Raw genomic sequence first — 27,126 nt, forward strand, 5'->3', positions numbered from 1 at the left:
GAAAGCTCACTGCGACTCCGCTAAGGTGGTGGTGGTTCCACAGCCAGCTGGTTGTAAGGCCAGCGCTGTGCCACCACCTCGGCATGAGAGACACCGGAGACCTTCTGTCAGGAGACATGGTATCACCCCGGGTGCAGTAGCCACGCCAAGTATTCATGGGATCTTTGGGTCCCAGCATTTCTTGATCAACATTCCTCTCTGAGTTTTGAAGAATAAAAGTATCCATACACAACGAAGTAATTGTTTTCTCAGTTTTCACAAATTCTAAAAATTAGCGTTTTGCTCCCGAGGGAACAAATAGCCCCATAGGGCTCTCTACCCATAACCCTCTTCCTTTGAACCTTTTGGAAGGCGGGATATTGTGCAGCTATTGCTCTAACACGTTTTTCAAATTACACATTTTGGCTTTTTTTTCTATTCATATCTATTTCTGTGTTTTACATCATGACTTCTAAGTTTAGAGAAATGTAAACCACATTTATCTCGTGTCTTCTCAGATCTCGGAGGAGCAGAATAAGGGCTCCTCTTGTCTAGTAAGTCATTAATAAAACCCACAAAGCAGTGATACGACAGCCAGTATTAAATCTGCAACCCGTTATTTATTCTCCTGAAATCCTGCAGCCGTTTATGTGCTCTGCTAGTGTTTATGCGCAATAATCAGTGGCAAACTGTCTGTTCTGTGTCAAACGCTGTGCGGCTTCACGCAACCCGTGTACTTTTCCGAAGCACCATACTTTTGTTCGGATCAATATACAACCACTAGAATTTTGTTGGATTTATTACCTAGCCAAATATTTGGAAGAAAAAGGCTGATTGGCTTTACAGGACTAATGAACAACTGAAAAAAATAATTCAAAAGAAAAAAACTTGAAGGAAAGCAGCTGTGTTTCCCTTGTCATTCATGGAGGAGTTTCTCACAGCGTGCATGCTGTCGATGGCGTTAAAAACTCAAACTCTTTCCTAAATTGGGCATTTTGACTCTTCCATGGACATATGGCTTTATCTCAGAAAAATGATATTAACAGCATGTAAATTATTTTAATGATGCTGTAATAGTATTTTGAGAAATGAGGGAAGCTGCTATGTAGCGGTGTCTTATTGTAAGCCTGAGGAAAGTCACAAAGGAGTACCTGCTGTGTCAGGAGGGGAAAGGCACTCTCCCCCCAGGACACTTTATGCATCATTACCTCAAGAAATGAAAGGTAATGATGGAGATTACACAGGGATCTCCCTCTTCATTTCCCTGATAAAGTACAAGGGCAACTTTGAAGGAGTTCAAAAGACAGCCAGGCACACTGAACTACAGCAGGTACCAGCGTCTTCTTTTGAAGAGTTGACTTCAGAGCCTGCTTAAATAGATGAGAAATCATAGCAGATTATTACTAGTTTCATCCATCTCCAGCTCCCTCATCTGCAAAGCCTTCCAAGGCTCAATCCCTTCTCCTATTCAATCAACACAATGTTGTCACGCAAGTAACGTGGGGCTGAGGCGTCTTTTCTGAGTGCGATTTGACATCATCCCCGTGTCAGCCCTCAGACAGCACCAGTTTCCAAGAGGCTTTCATGACACCAGCCCCTGCAACAAAAGCTATGTGAGATTGAGACAGCACGACAGCAAGGAGGAAAACACTGCCAAGAACTTTGGGGGGTCATTTTCACAGGGGAGCTGGAGGGCTTAAAACCTCAGTGGGACCTACTGAGCCTTGTCCTTGGTGAGGGAGGTGTGCAGGGGATATAGGAGCAGTCAGGTGGACCCATTATCAGCTATAGGCACCAGGGACAGCTTTAATTAGTCCTTCTAAGTCATTTTAAACCTCCCTGAGATTTGCTAGGACACTACACTGGTGATCATGAGGTCATGCTTTCCTTTGAGAGTAAAAACACACTGAACTGGTTCCTCTGTGCCTCTACACACATCTGCTATAGCTCCCTTTTCACCCTGCCATCCGTGTCTTTGTGCTGATAATAACTGTAACAGCATGATAGAGCAGCAGTCGGAGGACCGGAGACAAAGAAGGAGCATCTGTCTGTCTGTAAAAGGGTAAAGGAGCCCCTTTTCCCTCAGAAATGTTGCAATAAAGATGTTACTATTTTTAAAATGGCACCAGTGGAAAAGCAGGAAGGGATTTGTTATATTTCTCATGAATTCTGGTATGTTTGGGAGCTGTTTGCAAGAACAAACATCAGGGATCTCAGAAATGTTAACATTTTCAGTGTTTCTAATTATATACACAGGTTTCTGGGGGTGAGGGGGGTACAAAACAACAAAACTTTGGCTCTTAAATGTGGCTATCTTTATTGAACAGGTAACTCACAGCATGAAATTATCGCACAAGAAAAGGGACCAAAAGTGATACACTTGATTTAGGTAGCAAAAGGTATCTTCTTGTTTCATCCAAAACAAAGCAGCCGTTAAACCAATAGAGTTATTGTACCAACCTCTCATTTAATCTTCCAGGATCATAAAAATTTCAATCTCTCTGCGAGGCTGCTACAGCCACAGCTAGTACCTGGGGTTTCTGTGTTTATAAAACAGAACCCGCCTCTCTTCTTTGAAATTGCTGTGGTTTCTGAGTAACCATCCCAGCAATCTATTCAACAGCAGTCAAACTAGCTCATATTTTACAGTAAGTGCAATACATTTCTTTCAAAAAGGTTACATAAAACATTTTCAAGATATTTATTCCATTTTTCCTAAACGATAAAATAGAAGCAATGATTCATATTACTTCTCTATTGTAGTTATTTCAGTAAAATTGTTAACAAGGCTTAGAGGTGACCTTCATATTTTAAACTAAAATTTGATCTCTACACGGTTTTCTACTAAATGAGGTATAAAAGTGTTCTATGTTATGTGATGAAAATAATGAAAGCTTTGAGAAGAGGCACAGTTAAAAAGACTGTCTGTAGAGAGTTTATGAAGGAGAGGAGAAACGTAGTTATACATTTGTGTAAAATAATGAACAGTACAGAACAGGCTAGGCAAGCGTTCCCATTCCTTCTTTATTGCCGATAAAGTAAAGGGGATAGCTTTTGAAATGGAAAATTCTAATTTCATTCAGATTTGGAAAGTGAAATTGAAGCATAACCATTCAAAGCTCACAGGAAGAAATACCTCCAGTTTTGCTGCCAGTTGATCACAGACCAGCACAGTACATCAGCAAGTATCCAAAACCCACTAAAACTTCACATGGATGATGCACCCATCTAGAAAACTACATCAGGATAAACAAATAGGAGCTAAACAACTTCCTGTTTAAAGAGCAAACTCACCGCTCTCTAAAGGACTAGGAAAAGCTCCCCTTATAACCATAAGAGTCTGTTAGAGAGGGTTGAATACAGTGCTGGTGGCTATTAAAGACAGAGTCTTGACTAGGTCTGACACTTTATAGGGTCCTGAATATATTTTCTCTAAATAAACATTTCTGTCCTACTCATTTCTTTTCCCAGGAACAACAGAAATAATGTGTTGTTGTCCCTGGTTTTGCAGGAGTTGTCCCCACAGAGGCAGAAAAATGGTCTTGACTCAAGAAACAGATTCTGAGTTTTTTCCCGCTATGTGTAAGTTGCGTTTACTATTTGCTTGCAGAAAAAAAAACATTGGAGCCCTGAGATGCTGCACGGTCCTTCTGTGGCACACTCATGACAGCGCCCAGGCCCTGAGGCAGCTGCAGAAGAACCAGCCTTGCAGAAAGCAGGCGTCCCTGATGTGCAGCGGCTCGGCAGTCCCTTCCAGAGCAGGCAAGACTGGCAGCTAGCGCAGGGGCAGGCCATGCCGGCATGGTGGGTCTGCGCTCTGACAAGAGCGGCGCCTGCATGAGAGGAGGGAGTCATTATCTTCGTGGTAGTAAATGAGAGTACAAGATGGAGCCAGCACAGGGCTGCGTGCTGAGCCTGACAGCTCATCTCCAGAACGCAAGTGAATGCTGTCCTTCCTGCTGTTTGCAGCTGTGGAAGTATTATTATTTTCCAGCGTTTCTGCTGTGCTGCTCTCTCCAACAGGACGTATTGCTCTATTTCGTTACAGTTTTGTTAAGTAGCATGTAACATTTTTCTGAAATCAATCAAGATAACTGCCTCCTTTCTTTAATGAGCATGTTAATGATTTTGATCCATGTTGGGTATTTCTGTTGTTCCCAAAGCAGTGTGTTTGCTCAGGCCCTTTCACAGCTTGTGAAGTATAGAAATGTGTTTCGCTGAGTGGTAAATATGTTCACTAGGAAGGAGCTGCCCCTTATGAAAGCATCGCCTTATGAAATTAGTGTCCTCTGTGCCAAGCCTGTTAAATATGACAAGTTTGACTTGGTCTATGTGGTTCATGAAGGAAAAGCTACTCAAAGACTTGGCATTTGGGGCTGCAGCTCTAATATGACACTTTACCAGCAACAGTAGTGAAACCTACTCGATGGCAGTAATTAGGTATGTGATGTGAGGTGGGTAAACACTGCTTTTCACTCACCATTTTAATGATGAAAAAACTGAAGCGCAAAGAGATGAAAAAGAATACCTGAAGATTGATATCTCACAAACCCACTGAAGTCACTCACTGGTTGACACAGATCATTGACTCTAACCCCACCTCAGTCAGTTTGGGGGGAAAAAGAAAAGCAGTCCCAGGTTAACAAACAGGGAATGACCATACAATAATGAAATTTGTAGTCTTTCTCCACCTGTATCCTACGTCTTTCTGCACACCTGCATCCCTGAGAGTTCAGAACAGCCGTGCGTGACTTTTGGGATGCCCTAAAATATTCCTAGCCCAAGACCAGTGAACTGGATCCAGATAAATGTCTATTCCTATCCCTGTGAAACTGCACCTTTCACCACTGCTGCCCATAACCACAGCTGTCACCAAACCAGCAGGACTCCAGAGTGGCCCCACACCGTAACTTAATTCTTTCTCAGAAATGCACAGCCAGCGAGTAAAGGGAATCTTCGAGTCAAGGTCTTGGCCCATATTTTCTGGCTGAGACTATCTAAAGTCTTTGTTTACAATGCAGACAAAAGACCCACATCATGCACACAGCTGTAAATTAGCCGGCATGGGTAAGGATTCGGTAGCTGTGTAGCTGCAGCAGCAAGCTCCTCTGAAGGAGCTGGGTAAGATTACTCAGGAAGACTGAGCCTCACTGTCACAGTCCTCACCTCTGCTAGATTAAAGCTTACTCAGAAAGGTTGACAGAAGTTATGGCCACACTTTTCACTGAAGCGTGGACATACAGTAAAAGGCAGCACAGTGCCGGGAGTGAAAGCAAGAGCCAACAGCTTCTCTCCTGGCACGGCACAGCTGGTTGCCTGCAATAAAGAGTAAAGCTTGACTGGGTGGGAGACAGCAGAGCTGGGATTGCAAAATGAGCTCCCTCAGGAATAAACTCCACTAATTTCTGGTCCCAAAGCAATGAGGCTCTTTTTTAAATCTTGCCTCCTGGAAGATAATTAAATATACATTTTTTTAAAAGATAGCCACCAGAACAACACGCTCCTTGCACTCACATCTTCCCCTGGAGATACAGTGGGAGAAAGAACAACAGGAGAGATGTGAATCACTTACTGCTATATTGGAAAGAGCTCAGATAGTGGTAGAGCCAGCCTGGGATATGTAGAGTACATGTGAATCCCTCCAGAGTCTTGCTCATTCTCCTGCTCTGCAGTGTGTGTGAAAACAACAAGGATCTGGTTTGCTCTCATGTTACGTTTGAGGTACGTCTGGGGTGCTGACAGTGTGTACCACTGCTGGACCTTCAGCAGCATGACTAGGAAAGAAATCCTCCAGCTTCCCCTTCAGTGGTAGCTGATGGCTTACACCACGCTCTGTGACAAGTACTGAAGTGCGCAGTTTTCTTGAATATAAAAAACAGCTCCAACTGTCCAATACAAAAGGTGCAATCCTGGTCTCTGTGATGTTAATCTGGTTTCAAACAGAGCAACTGAGTGGAGAATCAAGTACACTGACAGTTCATGTTTTCACAGTGACATTCAGAACAACGGCATCTCCTGGTGTTTTGAACAGGATAATACCATTACTGAGTGCAATACTGTTAATCTTGTCTCCACTCTTTCCACTGAAGGGGAGAACATCAAAGCTTTAACGTCTGCACCTCCTACCTGGTATCTGGCTACTGTCTCTCGCCCCTCCCCTCCCTGTTCCCTAGTCCATTTTGAGCTGAAACCCTTGCCTTATCACATTCAGCAGTTGTCTATTGTTTACAAGAATTAAAAGAACTTTGAGCTGTGGCTCAGCTTGCACGACAGAGCATTTCTAAATGTCTGCAAGTCTCTGGCAAGTAGAACCCGGTGCCAGGGTCTCTTTTCATATAATACCTCGGAGTGACTTGGCATATTCATCACTCTGGAGGGTCCCTGAACAGACCCTTAGCAGCACAGTTCACATGCAGAGACACAGTCAAGCTGCCTCCAGCCTTCAGAGCTCCGGTGTCTTACAGAGGTTTTGTGGACTGTAAAGTAGAATGATATCCAGGAATGAAGTCACATCCCCATGCTTCCTTCTAACAAGTGCTGGCTTGTTTATACGATCCCCTCTGATAATATACCGCAGGAAAGTCCCAGCCAAAATCATTTCTTTGTCACACTGTAGGGGCTGCACCTGTTTGTTAATGCCAAAAGGCATCTATCTCCCATTTATTAGCACAACCACATGGGAATAGAAGGAATGAGCTCTGTATAGCATTGTGCTAACCATGAAACTCAAGAAGTCCTAAAAGGGCTACAAACATCCAAGAGACAGTTTATTAATACAGCAGGTTGAGCTAACCTAATGCCTAACAGAGATAAGAATTTTTAAATCAAAATGGACTGATAAAAGAGTGCATATCCTTGCAACTCTGGATTGAAAACATCAAATCTGCACTGAGTTACAACCACAGCAACAACAAGGATATATTAAATTCTGTTTAGGAACCTCATTTTTAACTTGCTTTTATAGATCACTGGTCATCTGAATGCATAAGTGAAGAATTCTTGCCACAAAACTGGCATTCTGTTTTTTGGATGGGCACAGTGAAAGGTGTGCATGTGAGGAAGGAGATTATTCGTTTATTTTTAAGACGGTGCAGGGTACCAGAAATACCAGAATACATGGGGGCATGACCACACCTGATACAAAGACTGTAACAAAGGGGAAATATATGCTGAGAAATAGCAAGCACCTTCTCAGAGCAGGACGCATTCGTCTATGGAATGGCCCTATAAGGAACCAAGGGGAACCCATGACTTGAAACAGAACTTGAAGAGACAAAACAGTAACGAGTGCACTGGAGGGAACAAGGAGATTCTGCCCCAACTCTTCCATTTGACAGGACTCTCGTGCGGCTGGTGCCATGCCTGTTAGTGCTTGATAATGAAAAGGCTCAGCCAGAGCTCAGACTTGTGATTTGTCTTTAATAGTGGAGAAGTAGGTTAAAAATTCCAGGGGGGTACACACAAGAGCCTCTAAGGAAAAAGACAAGAAGGGGCTGCTAACACTCACATAAGAACTGACATCTTTTCGGGTGTCCTGTGATGAAGGGTAACTTTAAGATACAGTTCCCTAGAAAGCCAATTACCCTCATGCCCCATGGCTCCAAAATTCATGAAGTGCCAACAGGGTAGAAAGCCCCATTGAACTTTTAAACCACTTGATGAATTTCAACAATACTTGACAGGGGAGTCAAGGTCTCCACAATGTTGTATTTGAAAAGTTTTGTGCAAGAACACAGCAGGTAGAGAGTGCCACTTGTGTGAGCTAACACATTATTAGACACCAGAAAGACAGGCAGCAGGCATAAGGCCATTAGGAAACCTGGCTGTCCTTGTTTTGTGGCTCACTGAACTACTTGCAAATATATTTGTGCAACTCACATTTCCACAAGGAGCAGTTCAAACACTTCCCAGGGTAGACTCCAATCTCTGGTGATCGTGAGCCACTTTGAGACCCTTGAATAAAAGGGTTGCAAGTTGGGGGTGGGGGGGAAGTATTATGTTAAAAAAAAGGAGAAATAAATGTCTCCATTAATAATTGGTGCAACATGGATCACAGATTAGTGAAGACATGACCTGATCATAAAAGCCATGACAGCAGGTTGCTTTCTACCTTCCCAGTCTGGCTGTGATAGATGTTCTGCCTCAGGAGGTCACCTCCATGCTGTTCCTAAATTTAATTTTTTGTCTTGCTGATTCCTGGGGTATGCACACAACGTTGTAAATTTGCTTTGTAGCGAGGGTGCCCCATCCTTCTCTTCAGGCTGTTCACTGATGCTGCAGCCCAGAGCTTGTAATCTGCCAAAGTGGTTTCAACAGAGGAAGCTCCTTCTTCTAATTGCACATCTTAGCAATTGTCAGGGAGGGAAGCACGAGACAGCACAAGACAACAAGAACTGGCTAAAAATTGCTTTTTTTAATTAGCTTCCTTGGAACAGAAAACAACTGTGTTGGTATTTCTTTAGAATCATTCTTGTCCAAACAATTCAGAAATGCTTATGAGCAGTAGCGCAAAGCCTGTGGTCATCCTTCAGTCAATACTCATACTCCACGTTGAAAGTAGTAGATGCTGCTACTAAAAATTCCAGGCACTGTCGCCATTAAAAACCCTCCCACACCTGGATTCACAAATCATTACTTTTTTGAGAGCCTGGAATAAATATTTACCCCTGAGAATTCAAAAGTTGTTTTTCCCTGAGTATTTAAAGCACTTTCCAAGTAAGGTCTGCCTCCTTAATACACGACTGATGGAAACATAATTATTGTAAGATGTGTTCAATTATAATGCTTTTTACTGCAGTAACGCTATTCAGCTGGCACATACGACATGTTTTACAGGCCTCTGGGTGCTGCACTTGTCCTATTTCACAGAAGAGGAAAGCAAGGCTCAGCAGTTTAAGATCTAGGATTTGACAAAGCTGGAAGAGAGAACTAACTGAAAAGAATATTATTTTCTATCCACAATACAAGGAAATACAATATAAGTGGTGTTCTTCCAGGCAAAGTGGAAGAAGTAGCAATTAAAGGTCCCCTGAATGGGGGATACCAGGGACCGTGAGAAGTCGGCACTGCCCCTGTGTTGCTGGTCTGCTGGCCGAGCTGTTTGCTCAGGCACCTCGGTGGGGCTGGGGACTGCAACCTCTTCCACCAGTGCCACTGGATCCAAGACTGGGGGTCCAGCCACAGCCTGAAGGTTCCCTGGGCCTGTTTGTAAATTAAAAGGGGTAAGGAAGTGACTGCTGCGCTCACAGCAGGGATGGGGAGTGCAGACAGCTGCCAAGTAGCACAAGAAATAGTCCTGAGGTTGACTCAGAGGGAGACACATTTGCAAGGCGCCAGGTTCCTTGGGAAAGGCAAGTTTGGACATGATGACTGTGACCTCCTCTCGCTTGTGTCCCTGTGTCCTAGAGAACTGGGCCACGTGCACGGTCATGCTGTGGACACAGCCAGAGCCGCGAACACGAGGCAACACCCACGAGGTGCAAAACTCCACATGACTGATGCAACTTGTAGGGAAACTTTTCCGTCATAGTTTTCACCTGTGAGGGCTTGAATAACACTGCAAAGTGCTGCTGCTTTTATCCATGTAGAAACAGCTGTTAATGAGTCAGAACATGGAAATAGCTCTGCTGACAGCGAAACAAAGACCCTGGTCTCCTGCCATAGTGTAGAGGCAGTGACTGTGTTTGGAAAAGAGCAGTTCCCCATTATGTATTCCAGTATATGGAGTGATTGCTCAGAAAATCTAACATTTCTGCAGAACCTTTTTACCTCCTTCAGTCCTTTTGTTTACCTGCAGAACTACTGGCTGTTGAACACAGAAAGTCCAGAGGAGAACAGCAAGAACAAACAGAGGTACAGCAAAGGAGCCCTTTGAGGAAGGACAGAAAAAAATGACTTGTCTTAGTCTGGAGGGGAGGGAAGAGATGCATAATAATATCCTTTAAAAATGTAAAGGTGCGGTATAGAAGGTAATAAACTATTATCTGTGTCTGCCAGGAGACAAGAAGTAAGAGATTGCAGTAAGAGAGATTTATTGGTTAAACATTAGGAAGGGCTCAGAATAGACTGTGCAGGGAGTGGATGAAATCTCCGTCACAGGAGCCTTGGAAGAGGTGAGACACTCTGCAATCAGGAATGGTTTAGCCAGAGCCAAATAAATAAACTCCCATTTATTTCCTATGATCTTTTCTTATACTATTCTTACAGCATGTATATGATTAAAATACCCAGAACATCTCCCTGCTGTCTGGGAAATCTATGAGAAGTACTTTAATAGCTGCATTTCAAAGAGAGTTCTTGCCAGGCTGTTCTAGCTGCTTGGGTTGCAGTGAGATTAGCTCATGTCCTTTTAATGACATAATTACAAAGACCAGGATTCCAAACAAACTGTTGGGCATTAATGACCCAACTCTCACTGATTTTCCATGAAGCCAATTGGAGTTCCACACAACGAAGGACTGCGGTGCCAGGCAGACCTTACAAAGACCAATGAAACCTATGCTTTAGTAAGACCTCTTTGCCACCATAGCAATCTCATGTTCTTGCACTCCTTGAAGCAACAGACAATTTCAATCAGTTCTTGCCATGCTAGTTTTGCTCTCTTAGCTTTACTTAATTGGGTACTGCAGGGTTGTCTTGGAGAGTTGAGATCTGCACTTTGAAACCACTAGATTCTTTTATCTAACCTAGGAAGAAGAAATGGGATTTCACATAGCGAAGTTGTCAGTAACAAAACTGGACCAAAAATGCTGAACCACTGCATAAATGCATTAGCTGGGGTCCACTTACACAGCCATCTGCTGAGTTCAACCTTGGAGATTAGCTCCCAGCAACTGAAGCCCTAAATTATTGTTTTAATAATCATGTCTGAATTCCTGTCTGAAGTCAATTGCCACTGCAGAAAGCAAGTCAAATTTTACGCTGGCCTCATTGCCTCGGTCTGCTATCACTGTGTGTACTTTCACCAAGCCCTCAGGTTTGACTGCCCCCTCCACAGTTTTCACACAGAGATCTCTTGCTGATTCCTCTTTTGAAGGTTTTTGTTTCTGGTGCTCAAATCTTGGCTGACAGGAATGCAACCGTGCTGTGTGCTGATTGCAGCTGGCAGGTGGATTAGAGCACATTCAGATGGCTGTGAAATGCTTCTGCAAGACAGAAATGGCAGAACAATGGATTATTTCACCATGAAGAGCCCAGAAACTGATGCAGACAGTCACGTTGAGGAGACAAGCTGAGGAGCATGCAGACATAAAGCACTTTTTGCTTCCACGAGCCCCAAGAGATGTTCCCAGCTCAAAGTTTTGGGGACCTGCTGCCAGTTCCCTTCCTCCTCACCTAAGCTGGTTAATTTGAGAGGCGCAGGGTGTTCTCAAATGCTTCCAAAATATGTGGGAGCGACAGTTGCCAAGTAACAAAAACTCATCACTCTTTTCCTGAAATGCACAATTCTCTGTTTTTCTGTTTTGTAGAACGGACAGATGAAGCTGTGATTTAGGACACTAGTCCGGGATCAGGATCATTTGGACTCCAGTCTTGCCCCTGGATAAATCTGCCAGATACAGAGTTCAAGGTGAGGTAGGGATCTGACTGCCCTTGTGGCTCTCGTCTTCAAAAACAAAACTGGGGATGCATTTTGTGATTCACTGAACTGACTCAGTGACCAGTGTAATGAGATTTCGTTAAGAATACAATGATGCTGCAGCCAGGGAGAGGCAGCCTGACATTTTATCAAGAGGTGTCCTTCCCCCACACATACTTAAAAGCACTCATATGGTTGATCTCAAGCAAGGTTGGAACAAAGCTGATAGATAGATCCCACTCCTTCACAGGAATTACGAGCAAAATTCAGCCCATTGTGATATAAGTGGAACTAGAGGAGGTCCACAGAAGAGAAAATAAGATGATCAGGGATGAAGAAGCTGCCTTAGGAGAAGATGTGACTTGAGCTAGGAGAGGAGAAAGCTGGAGAAGGAGCAGGCATCAAGATTTACAAAATGAAGGCGGCACTGGGTAAGCACTGGTTCAGCTGCTATTCAGCAAGTCCCACAGTACCAGAACCAGAGGGCATTTGCTGAAACTAGTAGGGGATTGGTTTTAACAGATAAAAGAAAGTACTTTTTTACACCATGGGGAGAGAACTTCTCGAAGTGGCTGCCACAGGAGGCTGTGGAAGCAGACAGAATTGTCAGAATCAGGGAGGGATTAGACAAAATCACAAACAAAAAGTCTAGAAATGCATACTAAATGGTCTAGACATCTCTAATATAACAGTTGTGGCTGCTGCTAGGGGTATGAGGGGAATGGACCACTGAAGTGGCCAAGTTAGCATACTTTCCCTAAACAGTATCTTTTATTGCTTCTATCTAAGGCAGAATACTGGCCATGATGGCTCCAGGTTTGCTGTTATTTCTTACTTGTCTCTAGTTTGATAGAGGCTCTGTTCTTCCTGCACCAGGGCAGAGTTCATTCCCCTTTTGGTGTTACTCATCCTGGTCCCAATAGAGCCAACAATCTACCCCACGTTCCATAAAGAACCGTATTAACCTCCAGATTTCATCCAGGGGCTCATCCTGTCCTGAATATCTTGAAATCTTGTTCTGTGACCTGTTTTCATTCTTCCTTCCACACAGCAGCAAGGAGAAGCACCTTGTAGCTGAGCTGCCCGCGCATCCTGAAGACAAACAGTGTCTGGAAGTTTGTGACACATTAGCAGAGTGACACGGTGACAACTCCATGCTTGTGCACTTCAATAAGCTAGTTATAAACAAAAGTGTTTCTCCTCTAATGTTCACGGTCTTTGCTGCCACACTGGAGAGGACTGAACTAATGAAGATCTCCTCCTGTGAGCTCCATGAGGCATCCGCACTATTCCTTCTGTACTCATTACACTGAGCAGAACATAGACCAGAAAAAGCATTCTTTGCTGGCTATAAATCATGAGTGACACTAAGGTATTGCTATTAGCAGCAGAAAAATGCTTTCCTCCCACAACCTCATTCAGCCCCATATACATACAACACTTTAGCAAAGGGTGCTGGGGTGTCTGGATAGAAAATTAGATCTGTTGTCTGAAGATAAATTGGTACCTCCCTCAGCATGTGTGAGTGACTTTGTCTTTTTCTGATTTGTCTTTTAACTTACAAAACACTGAGACTAGAGATAACAATGAGCTTTAAAAACCTAGGCTTCTTCCCCTCCCAGGCCCTCCTGAACAAATCCGTTCTCTGAAATGAGCTCAAAGAGAAGATAAATGTTCTGGCAGTAATATGCAATATTATTTTTGGCACTTGAAGAATCTCAAGCTAGATAAGGGAAAACTGAAAGGAAGACAAAGCTCTGTTTTTTCAAATGCAAGGGACCAAATTCTGCTCACCCATATGAACCCAGAATCCTTCCTTTTTTCTGGATTATTGCAGTAATTCCTGATTTTCACCAGGTTAGCTGATCCTGAGGCCTTATTTAAAACCCAGCACATTCAGAGACGCTGGTAAAATCACCCAATAAATGAGCCGAAAGACAAAGACACACAAAGAAAACGCCAAGTCCACAGCTCCTGCCCAAACAAAGGCTAATTTGGTTTCAGACCATGTTAGCTGTAACAATTATAAGATTAACACCTGATATCAAGGGAAACGCTGAGGTGTCTGTGACCTCCTTCAGCAGAATAGCACACCAGCCTCTCTTGTATTAGCATATGTTAGAGGAACCGCTTCTTTCCTGGTCTAGTAGGTATTTCCCTACAGAGCCTTTGTGAAAAGCTTGGAGCAATGTTTCTGCCGATACATTTGTGGGCATATTGAATAAAACATGTGCCATTTGATGTTGTTCACTTGGGCTGCCATGGGTAATGGGAGAGGGCACATGTTACTGCGGGGCAGAGGGCCGCGAGGGGATGGATCTGGCCTTTATAGGAGCAGGATGAAGCACAGGCGTACACAGGAGTGTGTCATGTCTTTGATTCTAACAGAGCCCTGACCGAAGGACCCAGCATTGATCTAAATGCTGGCTGTATGTATTGCCTTAAGACAAGGAAAAGTAAAAAGCCCAAACCTTTGCTCTCTTTACACACATTAGCTTGTTACAGACATACATGCTTTGGAAATCAAATGTGAAGGAATTTTCAGAGCAAACTAAGTGTTTTAGAGGCAAAATTTCTACTGCTTGGAGAGCCTCCTGTGTCCAAAGCACACACAACCTTTGCTCTGCAAATTTCAATGTGCTTTGTCAAGCTTGGAAGTTTGTAAGAGACTCTGGAACTATTGAGATCTCTTAGAGCAGCCTGTAACAGGGAACAATAATTATTGATGCTGCTGTTTTTAAATGATGATGTTGCCATGTGTCAGCTGTTCTTGTATTTGTCTGGCATGTGAGTAATGGTTGCATGGGATAGTTAGAGGCATCCCCACCTGTGGTGTCTAATCAAAGTTAATCATCTGCTAGGGATCGCTTGGCAATTAAGAACTGTTCAGTGGTACTTTTTATATTACAAGATTTGTATGATGTGACCAGAAAGAGTGTCCTAGCATAAGAAATAGGGTGTTTCTCAGGAAATTCAGAACCCCCCTCCTAAAAGCTGTGAAATATCCTTGGGTTGGTTCAGTGAAGCAGCATTTTGAGAAGGATGTCAGCAAGAATCAGGAAAAGCCCTAGAGGAAATTTGTTTGGTCACCAGGAACAACACTGTCTTCTAGACAAGCTTTGATGATACACTTGTTCATTTTCAATTTTGTCCCTGTGTTTCTAACTCTGCAATGAAATACCTTATCCCTGTCAGCTGTCGTGCCATTGGCATGTGTCATTCCATCCCACATCAGTAACACCAGGGCCAGCTCTGCAGAGAGGAGCCCAGCTTGGTGGGCATTCACTGATGCACCTTTGGCAAGGAGCAGGCAGTGGGAAGATGCCTTTGACTCCAAGAATATCTGTAACTACTAGAGGATCTGCCCTTGACACCAATAGAGCAGGGTCACACCCTGTCCTGAGCTCTAAATAGTTCAAAAACTTAAAATGCTTCTGGTCTTTGGTTTCATGGAACTGATCATGGCAGTAAGGCCATCTTTAGCAGAGTGTTAATATTTGGGGAACCTTCATCTCCAGCAGATTTCTGTTTCATGGAAACAAATTCATTACTGTCTTCTATGCAGTCATGACAGTCTATCACATACTATTTATTTGCCCAAATCAACCTTCGGTAAGAAGCTTTGCTTCCTTGCTCTCCACCTGCTCTTGTTCTGTTTGGCAGCGGACACTAGGGCCACTTTCCATCAATACAGGCATCGTGGTTTTCCACAGGGACATGTACAGACAACCGAGAGCCGATTTCCCTGCCAGCAGCTGGTGTGGAAGGTTGTAAATTTTTCCAACAGCAAGGAAAAAGCAGGAGGCTTGCAGGCAGAAATCTATCAGTAAAGCTGCACAAGTATATTAAATAAAGCAAACAGAAATTTGCTGTTACACTTCAAGTAAATAGTTTCTCCTTCTCAGTTTTCTCCAGCATAAAAATCCCTCTGCCCTATAAATGCCACTGCCAGTATTTATTTGTGAAGAGCTTGGGTCTATTTATTTATTTATCCATATTTAGTTTAAAACTCTGGGCTCAAAATTAAACAGCCATTCATAATGTCATTATCTGCCTTGCTCCACAGTCAGATACTGTGTGTGGTGTCACAGGACAAAACCTTTGGCAAGGCCTCTAGAAGAGCAATTTAGCTCCTCATCCATCTCAGCTGGCAGCGTGATTGGCTTCCAAGCTAGCATTGCTAAATGTGTTATTTTACTCTGACATGTATTATTGAGTGTTAAATCACTTTCTGAAGTGTTTATTGGTAATAGTTGAATTCTTTCCACTCATTTAAGCTGCTTTTGCAACACAAACATTTCCTTGTATCTTGGAGTTTGACGGAAACATGGGGAGAGTTCCTAAGGAGGATGGATTGTACAAATGATCAGCTTATTAGGTAGGCACATAATTTACCAGTGCTGTGGAGGAGAATATCCTCCTCCTTCCATCAGGATGAAAGAGCAAACCCCCACCGCCATGCCACGGCCCTTCACATGGGGAGGGTTTACTTGTGTCTTGGTTCTCCCATCATGTCTTGTCCTGTCAGGAAGCAGATGACCCTTTTACTGGAACATCAGTGACTTCCTGACAGGATCTTCATGGATCCTGAAGCTCCCTGAAAAGAAAAATGGGCTGTGATCTGCAGGATTAGGTGCTGGGGAAGTTATTAGGCATCAGCATGCCCATGCCTCCAAGTGTGGAGTGTGGTCTGCAGCCCCTGCCTGGCAGTGATGTCCCTCGGGAAGGAACCAGAGACCACTTTCTTGTACCTATTTAGGAAAATGGAGCAGAGGATCAGAGAGCCCTTTGACAATTCATCTCCAGAGGACCCCAGATGTGACAGCCCAGCAGCTTGATCCAGGCTGGCATACTCAGTACTGCAAGTCCTCTTACCTCTTGTCCTTGCTCCAGTGAAGACCTACAAATCATAGTTTTTATTTTCTTTTTATCTTTAATAAGGAGGTCCGTTGAGTCTCTTTCCTGCATCTGGGAGTTACTTTCCAATCTAATGAACACTGACTTTTAGGGACAACACCAATGACGAGCTGCTGAGATCACACTAGCAATCAAGGCTCCTTTGATGGCAGAGCTAAAAATATGCTCCCCAGCTGACACAGCCTTAGGGAGGAGAACATATAGTTTGGTTTGAAAGAATACATCTTCCTTTGTCTCCATGTCTTCTTCTGCCAGAGAATGCCTCATCTGTGACAACCATGCAAGCAGGTTACATCTGTCTTCTGAACTGAAGCACCCATGTACAGACCCATACTACCTCCAGCCCCAGAAAGAGTAAAGCTTTAAAACCCTCTGAGTGCCTTGGAGAATGGTGTTGTCAGCAGGTTTGCCTCTCTGGTCATGCTGGCACTCGTTATTGCATGGCAGGAGCCACATCTTAGGGTCTGGAGGAAATCACGTTTGCCAATCCCCTAGGTTCAGCTTCAGTCCTCTTGGTCAGCTGTCCCAGCTCTTTCCTTTCCTATCTGGTTCTCTGCCTGCTCTTCTCCTTGCTAAATCCAGGGCGCTGGCTCACAAGCTCCCTGGCTAATGAGGTGTCCCCAAAGCCTTGCTTTGGCACTTGTAAAGGAAACTGTGGTAAATTGTGCCACTGCCACCTCCTGGGCTTTCTGAGGAGAGAGCTCATCCCATGGGTTGCAAATGCAGATTCATGTAAATGCTGTGCAAGAGATCATGGATTGCCCAGCTTCAACCTGCACCAGCCTGCTCCCTTCCCAGGACTGCGGAGTGATGGCACTAACCAGCCCGTGTTTGCAGAAGAGTGTAGGTCTCCCTCCCCTTGGAAGCATTAGCTAAAGATGGATCATTAAGGCTTTTGGGTAGGAGATGTACAGATGAACAATAAAGGTTCTCCATTTGTAACGTGTAACATGTCAGGGGGTAAAAGGTTTAGCAACCCACTTTGGCAAATGAAAATAGCAAAAAGAGCGTATTTTGCTGGCTAAATGAAAGCCTCTGTGTGTAATTTTTCATGCTTTTGCATGCGTAACTTGAATGCAGAGAAAGGAAAAATTAATTTGCTTGGTCAGACAGAAATACACCAGATTTATTGATTTGAGAGATACAGGGGGTATTTCTACGTGGCTGTGGTAGCTATAATGTTTTTGCCACACAATGTTCCACCCAAAAAGGCATTCACCCAAGAATGTCTCTGGGCTCAGTCAGCCTCAGTCCTGGAGGTAGATGTCCCATCCCTAAACCTCTGTGGGCAGTGGTCCGTTGCCAGGAGTCTGTTTGATGCTCCCATTGAGGGTGTTGGCCCTGAAGATGTACGACCTCCCTCTAACTGAGCCTTCAGTGTGGATGCTTTCTGGCTTGTTCTGGCAACGGAAGAACATAAGGAAGCCGTTCCGGTAGTTCTTGTTCATCCATCCGTAGAGCAGGGGGTTGACAAATGTCGAGCACATGGCCCCAACATGGAAGACAGTGTACAGAAGTTTGTACTCATGGAAGATAAGAACCAGATCAAGATCAATGGCAAGCTGGAATATGTGGAAGGGGAGCCAACAGACGGCGAATACCACAACTACCATCACTAGCATTTTGGTTGTCTTCCTCCTCCGGCACTGGTTTTCATTCCTAGAAGTGGGACTGACATGGTTTTTGAGCTTGAACCAGATCCTGGTATAGGCATAACAAATAATTGCAAGAGGAAAAACATACTGCAGGAGGAGCATGGACAGACTGTAGATAGTGGCATCTCTGTTATTACCAGAAGGCCATTTTTCTGAGCAGACAGCCATTTTGAGGTTGATGGATGGGATTTCCTCATATCGGTACTCTCTGAAGATGGCCAGAGGACCTGCTAGGACAGCTGCTGCTAGCCACATGACGGCTATGATAGTGAAGCTGAGCTTCTTGGAAATCCTGCTGTCCAGATGGAAAACAATACACCGATACCTATCCAGGGCAATCACAGTTAGGGTGAGAGTGGACACATGGACACTCAGAGCTTGAGCATAAGGGACCAGATGACAAAGAACAGCTCCAAACTTCCACTCATCCAGCAGCGTGTACACTAGGGTGAAAGGCAGACAGAGTGTGTCCACCATCAGATCTGCCAGGGCCAGGTTAGCTATGAAGAAGTTGGTGACGGTCCTCATGGTCTTGTACTTCACTATGATGTAGATGACCAAGGAGTTGCCGATGAACCCCAGCAGAATGATGAGGGAGTAGGCGGCGATCAGAACAACCTGGACCCCCAGGATCTTGGTGCTGTCCATCATAACACTGCGGGACCCAGAGAGATCCTGGCTAGGAGTGACAAAGTCCTTGGCATGCCAGCCCTGTGGCAGCTTCTCATCTAATGCTGTCTTCTCCATGGTGAGGGTGCTGTTGGCTCCCTCCAACAGTCCCATGCCTGGCCTGAGACTTTCCGTCAGGAGGAGAAGGAGGTCTGGAACACAGACACAGCAGAAGTGAGAGCATGGGAGACAGCAGAGGATCTGCAAGAACTGAGACTCAAAGCGCATGTCCCACATGGCATTTCAGGCTAAAGAGCAGCAGCAGTGACATCCTCCTTCCTTCTCCATTACCCCCCATCCTTCCTCATACTTTCAGCTCTTACATCTCCTGTTGGAGCCTATGATCAGTTGAATGCCAATTCCCCAGGGAAGGGTCAGGGGAAAATGCAACTTTTCACACAAGTTTCTGAGATTCTGTTTATTTGAACTGAAGAGGGAAAAACCTCTCAACCAGCCAGGACCAGAGTGGTAGGTCCTGAAATACCTCCTGCTCATGGAGCCCCTTTTCGCACTGCCTCTCCTGCTTCTTCAGGCTAGGCTTTGCAAAACCGGGAAGTCGCTTCAAACAAGCCAAAATTTTGGGACCTCTTGGGGCTGACAGAAGAAATCGATGATGGTGTGTCAGTCATCTTTGGTGAGATTTACTTGCCTACAAAAATGCTGTGAGTCCTAACTCCTTAAAACCAGGAAAGGGAAAAAAAAACAGGACACTCTCAAATTCAAGGTGCTTTTCTCCACCTCCCCACAACAATTTATTTCCAGACTGCACACCGGGTTTTTTCAGTTTCTTATTTCTCACCTCTCCAGGTGAAAATATCTGTCACCCTGTCTCTGCCTGAGTCTCACCACTGCTCCTGTTAGTGATGCTACCACCAAGACTGGTAAACCCCTGCTCCCAAGCCCTGGTAGTGTGTTTAGCATAACTAATACCATTTTATGAGGCAAGCAGCCACTCTCTGTGACCGAGCGGGTCACGTATTTGTTCCCTTTCCCTCATTATCAGGCCCTGAAGGTTCTGTGAATCAACTAGACAAACCAAACAGTTTTCTTCTTCCCCTCCCTGCCAGCCTCAAGGTTCCTGGTCGCCAGGCCAATTACTCCTTTCCTTGCCAGCCTTGAAGGTCCCAGGCACCCAGCCAGCCAGGTGTTGTCGATGACCCCGTCACAGAACAGGGAAGCGTAACGGCACGCAGAGCACTGTCCATAAAATGAAGCAATTACAAGTCCTAAGTGGGGAACTGCTGGACAGTGAGACCCATGACCCACCGTGGCCAGGGACACCCCCACCGTCCTCTGCTTCCTCCGAGCATTGAGTGAGTGACTCACATTCTTTTATAGGATTTTCGAGTCTGGATTATGATTGTTATATTGATACAGCAAACCATATATTAGGGTTTGACCCGATCTGCAGAGGGTCCAGGTGATTATAAATTGTAAGTTAAGTTGTATTATAAATTCTGTACTACACTACTTGTAGATTGTACAACATTGATTCTGCTTGTAGAAATCCTGTGCCGTTGCGATCATAAATTCTGTGCTGTACTAATCATAATATCCTGTTAAGGAAATAAAGCTTTAATTGTCACCACGATTTAGTGCCGTCACCACTCTGCCAAGGATCTCTAAAAGAACCTGTCTGTCCCCTCAGTGCCGGTGACACCCTGGCATCCGCCGGCATTGCAGAGGAGGGAGCTCCTGCAGGGACACGCACGTGCAGGGGGCAAACCGCTGAAGTTGTGAACAAGCCTCCCGCAGAGCAGTTGCTGAGCGTCCAGGCACAAACAGGCCCGAGAGCCAAAGCCCCGGCATCGGTGAACCTCCTGCCGCGTGGTGCTCAAACGTCTGCGTGAATATGGCTTTGGGAGCGGGGAGCCTGACTGATGAGCCAGAACTGACTCAGTCAGGAACCGTGGCTGGCGTTTGGTGCCATTGTAACAGCAGAGCATTGTCACGGCAGGGTTTTTATTCGGTCCAGACACAGCAGGAGAAAAGCCAGCTCTGTTACTGGCTCCTGCTCAGCCTCCGTGTTTCAGAATTGCTGCTGGGGTATGCGGAGAGGGGTGGATGTGGCCCCTTACATATCCCCTCTCCCCAGCACTGTGTGCATGGCCCTCATTCCCACCGCACACTTGATCGAAAATGAGCAAAAGTCATCACTCTGCCCAAAAAGGGTGGTCTGCAGAGCATCATGTTTTCTCTAACCTGCAGAGAGGGGGGGATAATGCCCTTCCACTGAGGGAGGGAGGCAGAGGGCTCAAACAAAGCTGGGAATTAGAGGCAGAGTGCTGGGTACCTTCTCAAACTCTTTGAGGAGCGAGTTGCTCTGGGTTTGTACCAGGTGAGACGGGAGCACTGCTGACTGGGCTGGTGGGCTTCCGCAGCTCCATGTCCTGCAAGCCAAATGTTTAAGGACAGCCTGTCCTTGGGAAGGGAGAATGCTTTCCGTGCAGAACACCTGCATTTCAGCTAGTTCCTTAAACAAATACCATAAAATAATGGCAGCGAGATGGTAAAGGTGGCAGCAATTACATTGCAATGAATAATAAACGGCTGCTTGTTCTTTCATCGCTCCTCAGGGCAAGGGTTGTGATTCCCCCTTGGGAGCTGCTCCTAGGAATCTGCACGTCTGGCTGCAAACCCGGGGCCCCTGCGGAGGCCCAGCAAAAGAGCTGCCTCCAGTAGACCACCCCTGCCTGCACACTTGCTTTCTCTTGCCCTCTCCATGTCCGTTGGCTTGCCTAACTTGTCTAACTGCTGGTCGATTTATGCCAATGATTCCTCTAAATGAAGTAGTTAGGCTCAGGTACCGTGATAATGGAGACCATATAGCTACCGCTAAGAGGGTAGGAAGGTAGCTTTAAGCAGCAGGAGGGAAATGTGGGTGGATTTGCTGGGGTGAGGGTTTGCTTAAGGGTGATCTCAGTCAGACCTCCGCGACACAGCTGCCCCCAGCCCTGGGAAGGTAACCCCAAAGACCAAAGGGAGGTCCCAACTTCTACGGCAGGAGAGAGGAGCTCAAAGCCGCCCCGTGCAGCTGACGCAGTGGGAAACGGAGCAGGGGAACAGGCAGGGCCCCGGCGAGGTGGCACAGCCACAGCCTCTTCGACAGAGCCCGACCCACGCGCAGCAGCATCCCTCAGACACCGTGCTGCAGCTGGCCCCGAGGCAAACCTTACTGCCAGAAGAGCAAGGTCCGTGACGGAAACAGAGCAAGGGCTGGGCACACTTTCAGTGGCTGTGCTTTCCCTGCTTGCTCTCTGTCTGGGTTTTTATACCTTCCAGATTGTCTAGCAACGCTTTATCACTATCACTCGTTATCCCCGTTTCTGTGGCTTGCCTGTCCCATTTATCTTCAGTACCCAAGTCCTGGCATGACACCAGCGGACACTCCCTTCCCTTTTTCCCCCGTCTCACCCACCAACTGGCTGCCAGTTCCCGTGTTCACATCTCAGGCTATTTCCTTTTGCTGGAGACTGGCAGCTACCCACCATCTGAGAGGAGCCAGGAACATCATGATTATTGGAGCTGTTTCGCTTCCTAACAAAATGGCCTTAATGGAGTTATTATTTGATTTGGTTTGCTTTGTTTTTTTCCAAAGAGGAACTATTAAAAATCAATTAAGGCATTTTAATTAAGAGACAAAATGGTCATAATAAATATTCTCACTCCAGGGGCTGCCTGGAGGTCGCAGGGCTGCTGCTAGGAGTGGACCAAGGTCCGTTCCAGCAAGTAATGGAAGTGCTGGCATATGTGTAGGCTGCTGTCAGGCGCACGCTCCCATGCCCAGCGGGCCTGCCAGGCTAGATGGAAAAATCCTTGGAGCTGACAGCCAACTGCTTTTGGGAGAGCAAAAGAGCAGGGCAGACCAGGAGGAGGCAGAAATACTACCCTAAGCCCTCTCCCCTGTGCTGGGCTGCCATGAAGGGATGCAGAAACAGGGCATTGCCTGGATCCTGCCCTCACACTCTCCTCCAGCTGAGGTTCAGCCTGAGGCAGGGCTGGGACCCAGGGATGGCTCCCAACGAGGCAGAGAGCTGTTCCGTGTGCCAGCAGGCTTCAGCGCTTGGGAAGAGGGGGAGAAGCACAGAGGATCTGCGAAACCTCAGCCCTTCGCTGAGCACACTGATGACTGAGCACATTGATGACTGAGAGGGACAGTGACCACCATGACAGCTCCAAAATCCATTCCTACAGAGGACCTAGACTAGGTGCCCTGGGACTCACACGCATCTCTGCTTCCTGGGGATGCCCCGGCTCCCTCCATGTCCCTGCTGCAGCCCCAGGCACGCAGCCAGCCTGGTCCAGATCTGTCAGGGCACATCCAGACCTGGAAAAGCCATCTGCAAAGCCCTGCAGGGTTCAGAAAGCAGGGCTGGAGGGATGGGCAGAGGGCTGGAGAAAACAGAGATTGTTAATTAAAATTCCTCTTTTTGTCCCAAGAAGTGAGACTGGGGTCGCTGCAGCCAGCAGGCATGCAGCGTGGGGACAAGGAGTGCAGAAAAGAGGGAGGTAAGGAGAAAGATTGCTCAGAGCATGGCCAGGAATTACAATTCTATCACGGTTATTGATTCGAAAGGAGGGATTGGAGGGACTTGGGCCAGCCTGTGCTCTCTGGCTAATGACAGCCACAATCTTTCTACAGAAGCGCTGGGGCGTGAGGGCTGAGGCTGATGGATACGTTCATGCCTTGGCTCACTGATTTATTCCATGCTGTGTCCTTCCTCCAAAGCAGCTCAACTCCATGAAACCCCTTCATCTCCAGCAGTGCTGTCTGGAGCACTGACTCATCTCATCCCCAGTCCCATATCTGGCAGCAGTTGGCTGTCGGTGGCAAGGAGGTCTGAGACCATCCGTCATCACCAGAACTTGGTTGTCACCCTGGGGCAAGCCACCTTCTACCACCTTCGTGTTTCCCTACTGCACTCAAGAGGCAGCAGTGTTCAGCCCTGCACCCCACACACAGCACTTAAGGGAGGACAACACAATAAACTGAGATACGGACATTAACCAGCTTGCCAGAGGCCACACAGCACATCCACAGCAGGGCTGGGAACAGAGCCCAAGTTTGCTAACTCCAGCCTCCTGTGTTCACCACGAGAGAGGACTCTGCATTTCTCCGGATAAAACCTGAATATAGATTTCAGGAGCTGCATGAAAATGCAAAATGTGAGTGATGGAAGGGAGGGGGGTTTGCCTTCTCTGTGCAATGGGCTGGTTTCAGGACAAACAGCAGCTCTGGGATGATTTCCTGAAGCCAAAGAGCAGATAGAAATTGTCCCAGGTCCTTCCATCTCCAGTAAAGGAGTGATTGCCCTACTGTGACACAATGGCAGAAGGGAAGACCCTCTGACCTGCCCATCATCTGCTGCAGCTCTGTAAATTATATGCCCAGATTAGGCCCATTGGTGCAGAAACCTAATGGCATCAGACACACATTGCTACCCCTGCACTTGCAAAGCTCCAGGGCCCCGGAGCTGCTCCCGGGGGACCCCAGCATAGAACTGGCACCGGGAGACAAACTGCAAGGAGAAGGAGATACACCAGGGATTTCTTGTGGTTCCTCACTCTAAATATTTGCACATCCCTGCCTAGGCTGGAGCCATGGAAGACTCTGAAGGGGACGAGGCAAGGAGGATGCCTTAGTCACTCAGCTCAGGATAGGATGAAAAAGGTGGCGATGAGAAGAGATCCATTTGGCAGGGCTACACACTTTCTCCTGGACATTTGTCCTACAGAAAGCAGGGGGAACAGTGCAGGGCCCTCTACCCCATGGGATGCACTATAGGAGCAGAGCGAGGCTGGCTGGGAGACAGGGCTCAGTGGGTGACGCTGCGATGGAGACACACCAGTTGTCAGGGCTGCAGAAGGGAAAAGACAGCTTGGTGGAAGGATCCTGGTTAACCTGGGGAGTTCAGGGAGTCTGGGGTAGATGAGATAAGGGAGGAGAGCAAAATAACAACCCGCTAACAGAACAACTAGGGAGAAAAGCCAGTATCCTGCTTTGGGACAGACCAGAAACTCTGTAGGTGAAATGTGGGCGACAACAGGACTGTAAGAGGCTCTCTCTGTTCAAGAATTAACATGCAATGAGTGCAGGAAGAAAGCAAGGACCAATTTTCCTCCCGCAGTCCCCTAATCTCCCTCTGCATCTCTCTCTTTGAGGGCACTGATCTCTGGCAGCCAGCCGAGTGCCAGCAACGTGTGCAGTCCCAGCACGGAGGAGCTGACGGGAGGTTTGTACCAAGGCAGGAGGAGGCAGATTGTGGGAGAGATCAGGTTTTCTCAGACAGCCGCACACCTCAACCCCACACCTGCAGCACGCTGGTCTGTAGCTGTACGTGCCTGGTTTTTGCAGCCCCCCTGGAGCAACCTGCTCCCCTGACTGCTCTCACTCAGCATCCTGCTTCCCAGATTCCCTGCTTCTGCTCAGGGACCTTTCGAAACTCTCCTGCCAGTATTTCTTGTTCACTTTCTCTATTCCAGCTCTCAGGGCTGTCGGTCCCCAAATTCAGTTTCCCAAAGATGCTTGGACCTTTTTTGCTTGAACCATGTGGCATGGCCAAAACCTGGCCCCATCTCAGCCCTGCTGCTCAGACGAACCCTCCCGGACCCACCTGCAAAGCCCAGAGCATCCTCCTCCTTCAGGAACCGAGCCGCTCACCTCCAGTTATCGTCTCATTGCTGGCCAGGACGGAGCGCTTGGTCCTCTCCACTCTGGGAGTCAACCTGTGGCAAAGGGGTGAAAAGCACTTTTCTGCAACTGTCCTCGGAAAAGCGAGGAAGTCAGGCGAGGATCTGGGCTGCCGGAGGGTGCTTCATCACCGGGGGTGTCTTCGGTAGCCCACCCTGAGCACCTGGAGAGCACCCTCTTGCAGGGTGACTGACAGCCCCCGTCTCACCAAGCTGGATGCTGTGTTAGCTCCTGAATGAGAGAAAGGCAGGGAGCGTGTGTTTAACAAACAGAAATGGAAAGGGGGAGGGAGCCTGCTGCTGCTGTTTATACAGTGTTCAGCCACTGAGGGGCTTCTTGCATCGAGGAGAGAGAAGCTTTTCCACCCCATCCAGTTCCCTCTCCAGGGAGAAGTGGTGGGAGCTGGAGGTCTGCAGGCTCCTCATCTGTGTCACTGACCTGGGCAAGTGTCCATCTGCCCTCCCTCCGCAGTTCTCCCATCTGCTCAGGCTTTAAACTCGTTTGGGACTGGCACGGTCTTGTCCAGGGGTGGATCTCCCCTGCAGCAAGAGGTCGGCAGGTCCTGCAACTCAGCAGAGCCTTCACAGACCTCACCCCATCCTCCTCTGCCTCGGTGCTTGTACAGCACCCTGCACAGAGCAGGCTGCTGCTGCTGTGGGACAGGGCTTGGGGTGCTCTTGAAATGCAAATAAAAGTAATGGCGAGAAGTTTTAGCCACTTGGCAATGGCTTGGTCTGTTCCAGAGCCAGATTCAGTGTGGAGTGAGGAACCCAAGTGAGTTTCTATTTTAGGGTGCTCAGCACTGCCCAAACACCTGGAGCAAGAGAAAGGGAGAGGCACAAAAGCAGCATCCCCATATCCAAATCTGTAAAATCCAAGCTCGAAAGAGCCCAGGAAAGCACCCTGCAGGCAGCACAGGGAAGCAGGAGAAACACAGCTCCCTACCTGGCCAAAGGTTTTGCCTTCAAAGAGAAGTTAGGTGTGTTCCCAGCATTGCATTTCCACCACAGGCAACATATGAGTTTGCAGCTCACCTGGGCTAGGAGATGGTTCCAGAGGTTAGGGAGGAGGACACTTCTCCTTGGCTTCAAGTATCTACAGCTAGAATTTTATCAGAGGAGTCTTACTCTTCACCCCCATGGTAGACTTTGGTTTCCTTTTCTTTGTGAGAATGGAAACGGGGAGGGTTTTCAACCAACTTTCTGTGCCACAAAAGTCACGATACACCAGGAAAAAGAAAATGCTCCAATGGCTCAGCAGAAAAAGGAGAATGAGAGCATTCCTGAAGTCAGTCACACAGAAAGTGGCATTTGAACCCAAGACTCGAACAAGGGTCCTCGTGAGTCCCATCCTTCTCACTTCTCTCCCCATCTCCCTTTCAGGAAGGAAAGGGCTCAGCGCACCGGCGCTGACAGCCAGGCAAATCCAACAGCTGCACTAGCTGGATTTTTGTGGGAGTTTTGTGTCTTCTCCCGCTTTGTTTTCCCTGAGGCTGTTGATTTAGCTGCTTTGGAAAGCTGAGAGTGGAGGGGAGCAGGACAAGATAAACCCACCTGGAAGGGGCTGTTGCTGTCTCCCAGTGGTCCACAGGGAGAGGCAAAGAGCAGCTAATGGGAACTGAGCGGTGCATGCTATTC

At 46.8% G+C, this 27,126-nt stretch overlaps 1 protein-coding gene across 1 annotated transcript; it reads right to left on the reverse strand.

The window, feature by feature from the left end:
• Positions 1-17,585: 17,585 nt before the first annotated feature.
• Positions 17,586-25,542, reverse strand: LOC115334172 (neuropeptide Y receptor type 2-like). Its single transcript, XM_029998054.1, has 2 exons — positions 25,460-25,542; positions 17,586-18,950 (listed from the first exon to the last, which is right to left on the reverse strand). Exon 2 carries the CDS (start codon positions 18,910-18,912, stop codon positions 17,749-17,751), a length of 1,164 nt encoding a protein of 387 aa, XP_029853914.1. The 5' UTR covers positions 18,913-18,950; positions 25,460-25,542; the 3' UTR covers positions 17,586-17,748.
• Positions 25,543-27,126: the final 1,584 nt, after the last annotated feature.

Source organism: Aquila chrysaetos, chromosome 22, assembly GCF_900496995.4.
Source record: "Aquila chrysaetos chrysaetos chromosome 22, bAquChr1.4, whole genome shotgun sequence".
NCBI lineage: Eukaryota > Metazoa > Chordata > Aves > Accipitriformes > Accipitridae > Aquila > Aquila chrysaetos.

What these genes read in the sequence shown, in the direction of transcription:
- LOC115334172 (XM_029998054.1), bottom strand. Translation starts at nt 18,912, where the DNA reads ATGGGACTGTTGGAGGGAGCCAACAGCACCCTCACCATGGAGAAGACA.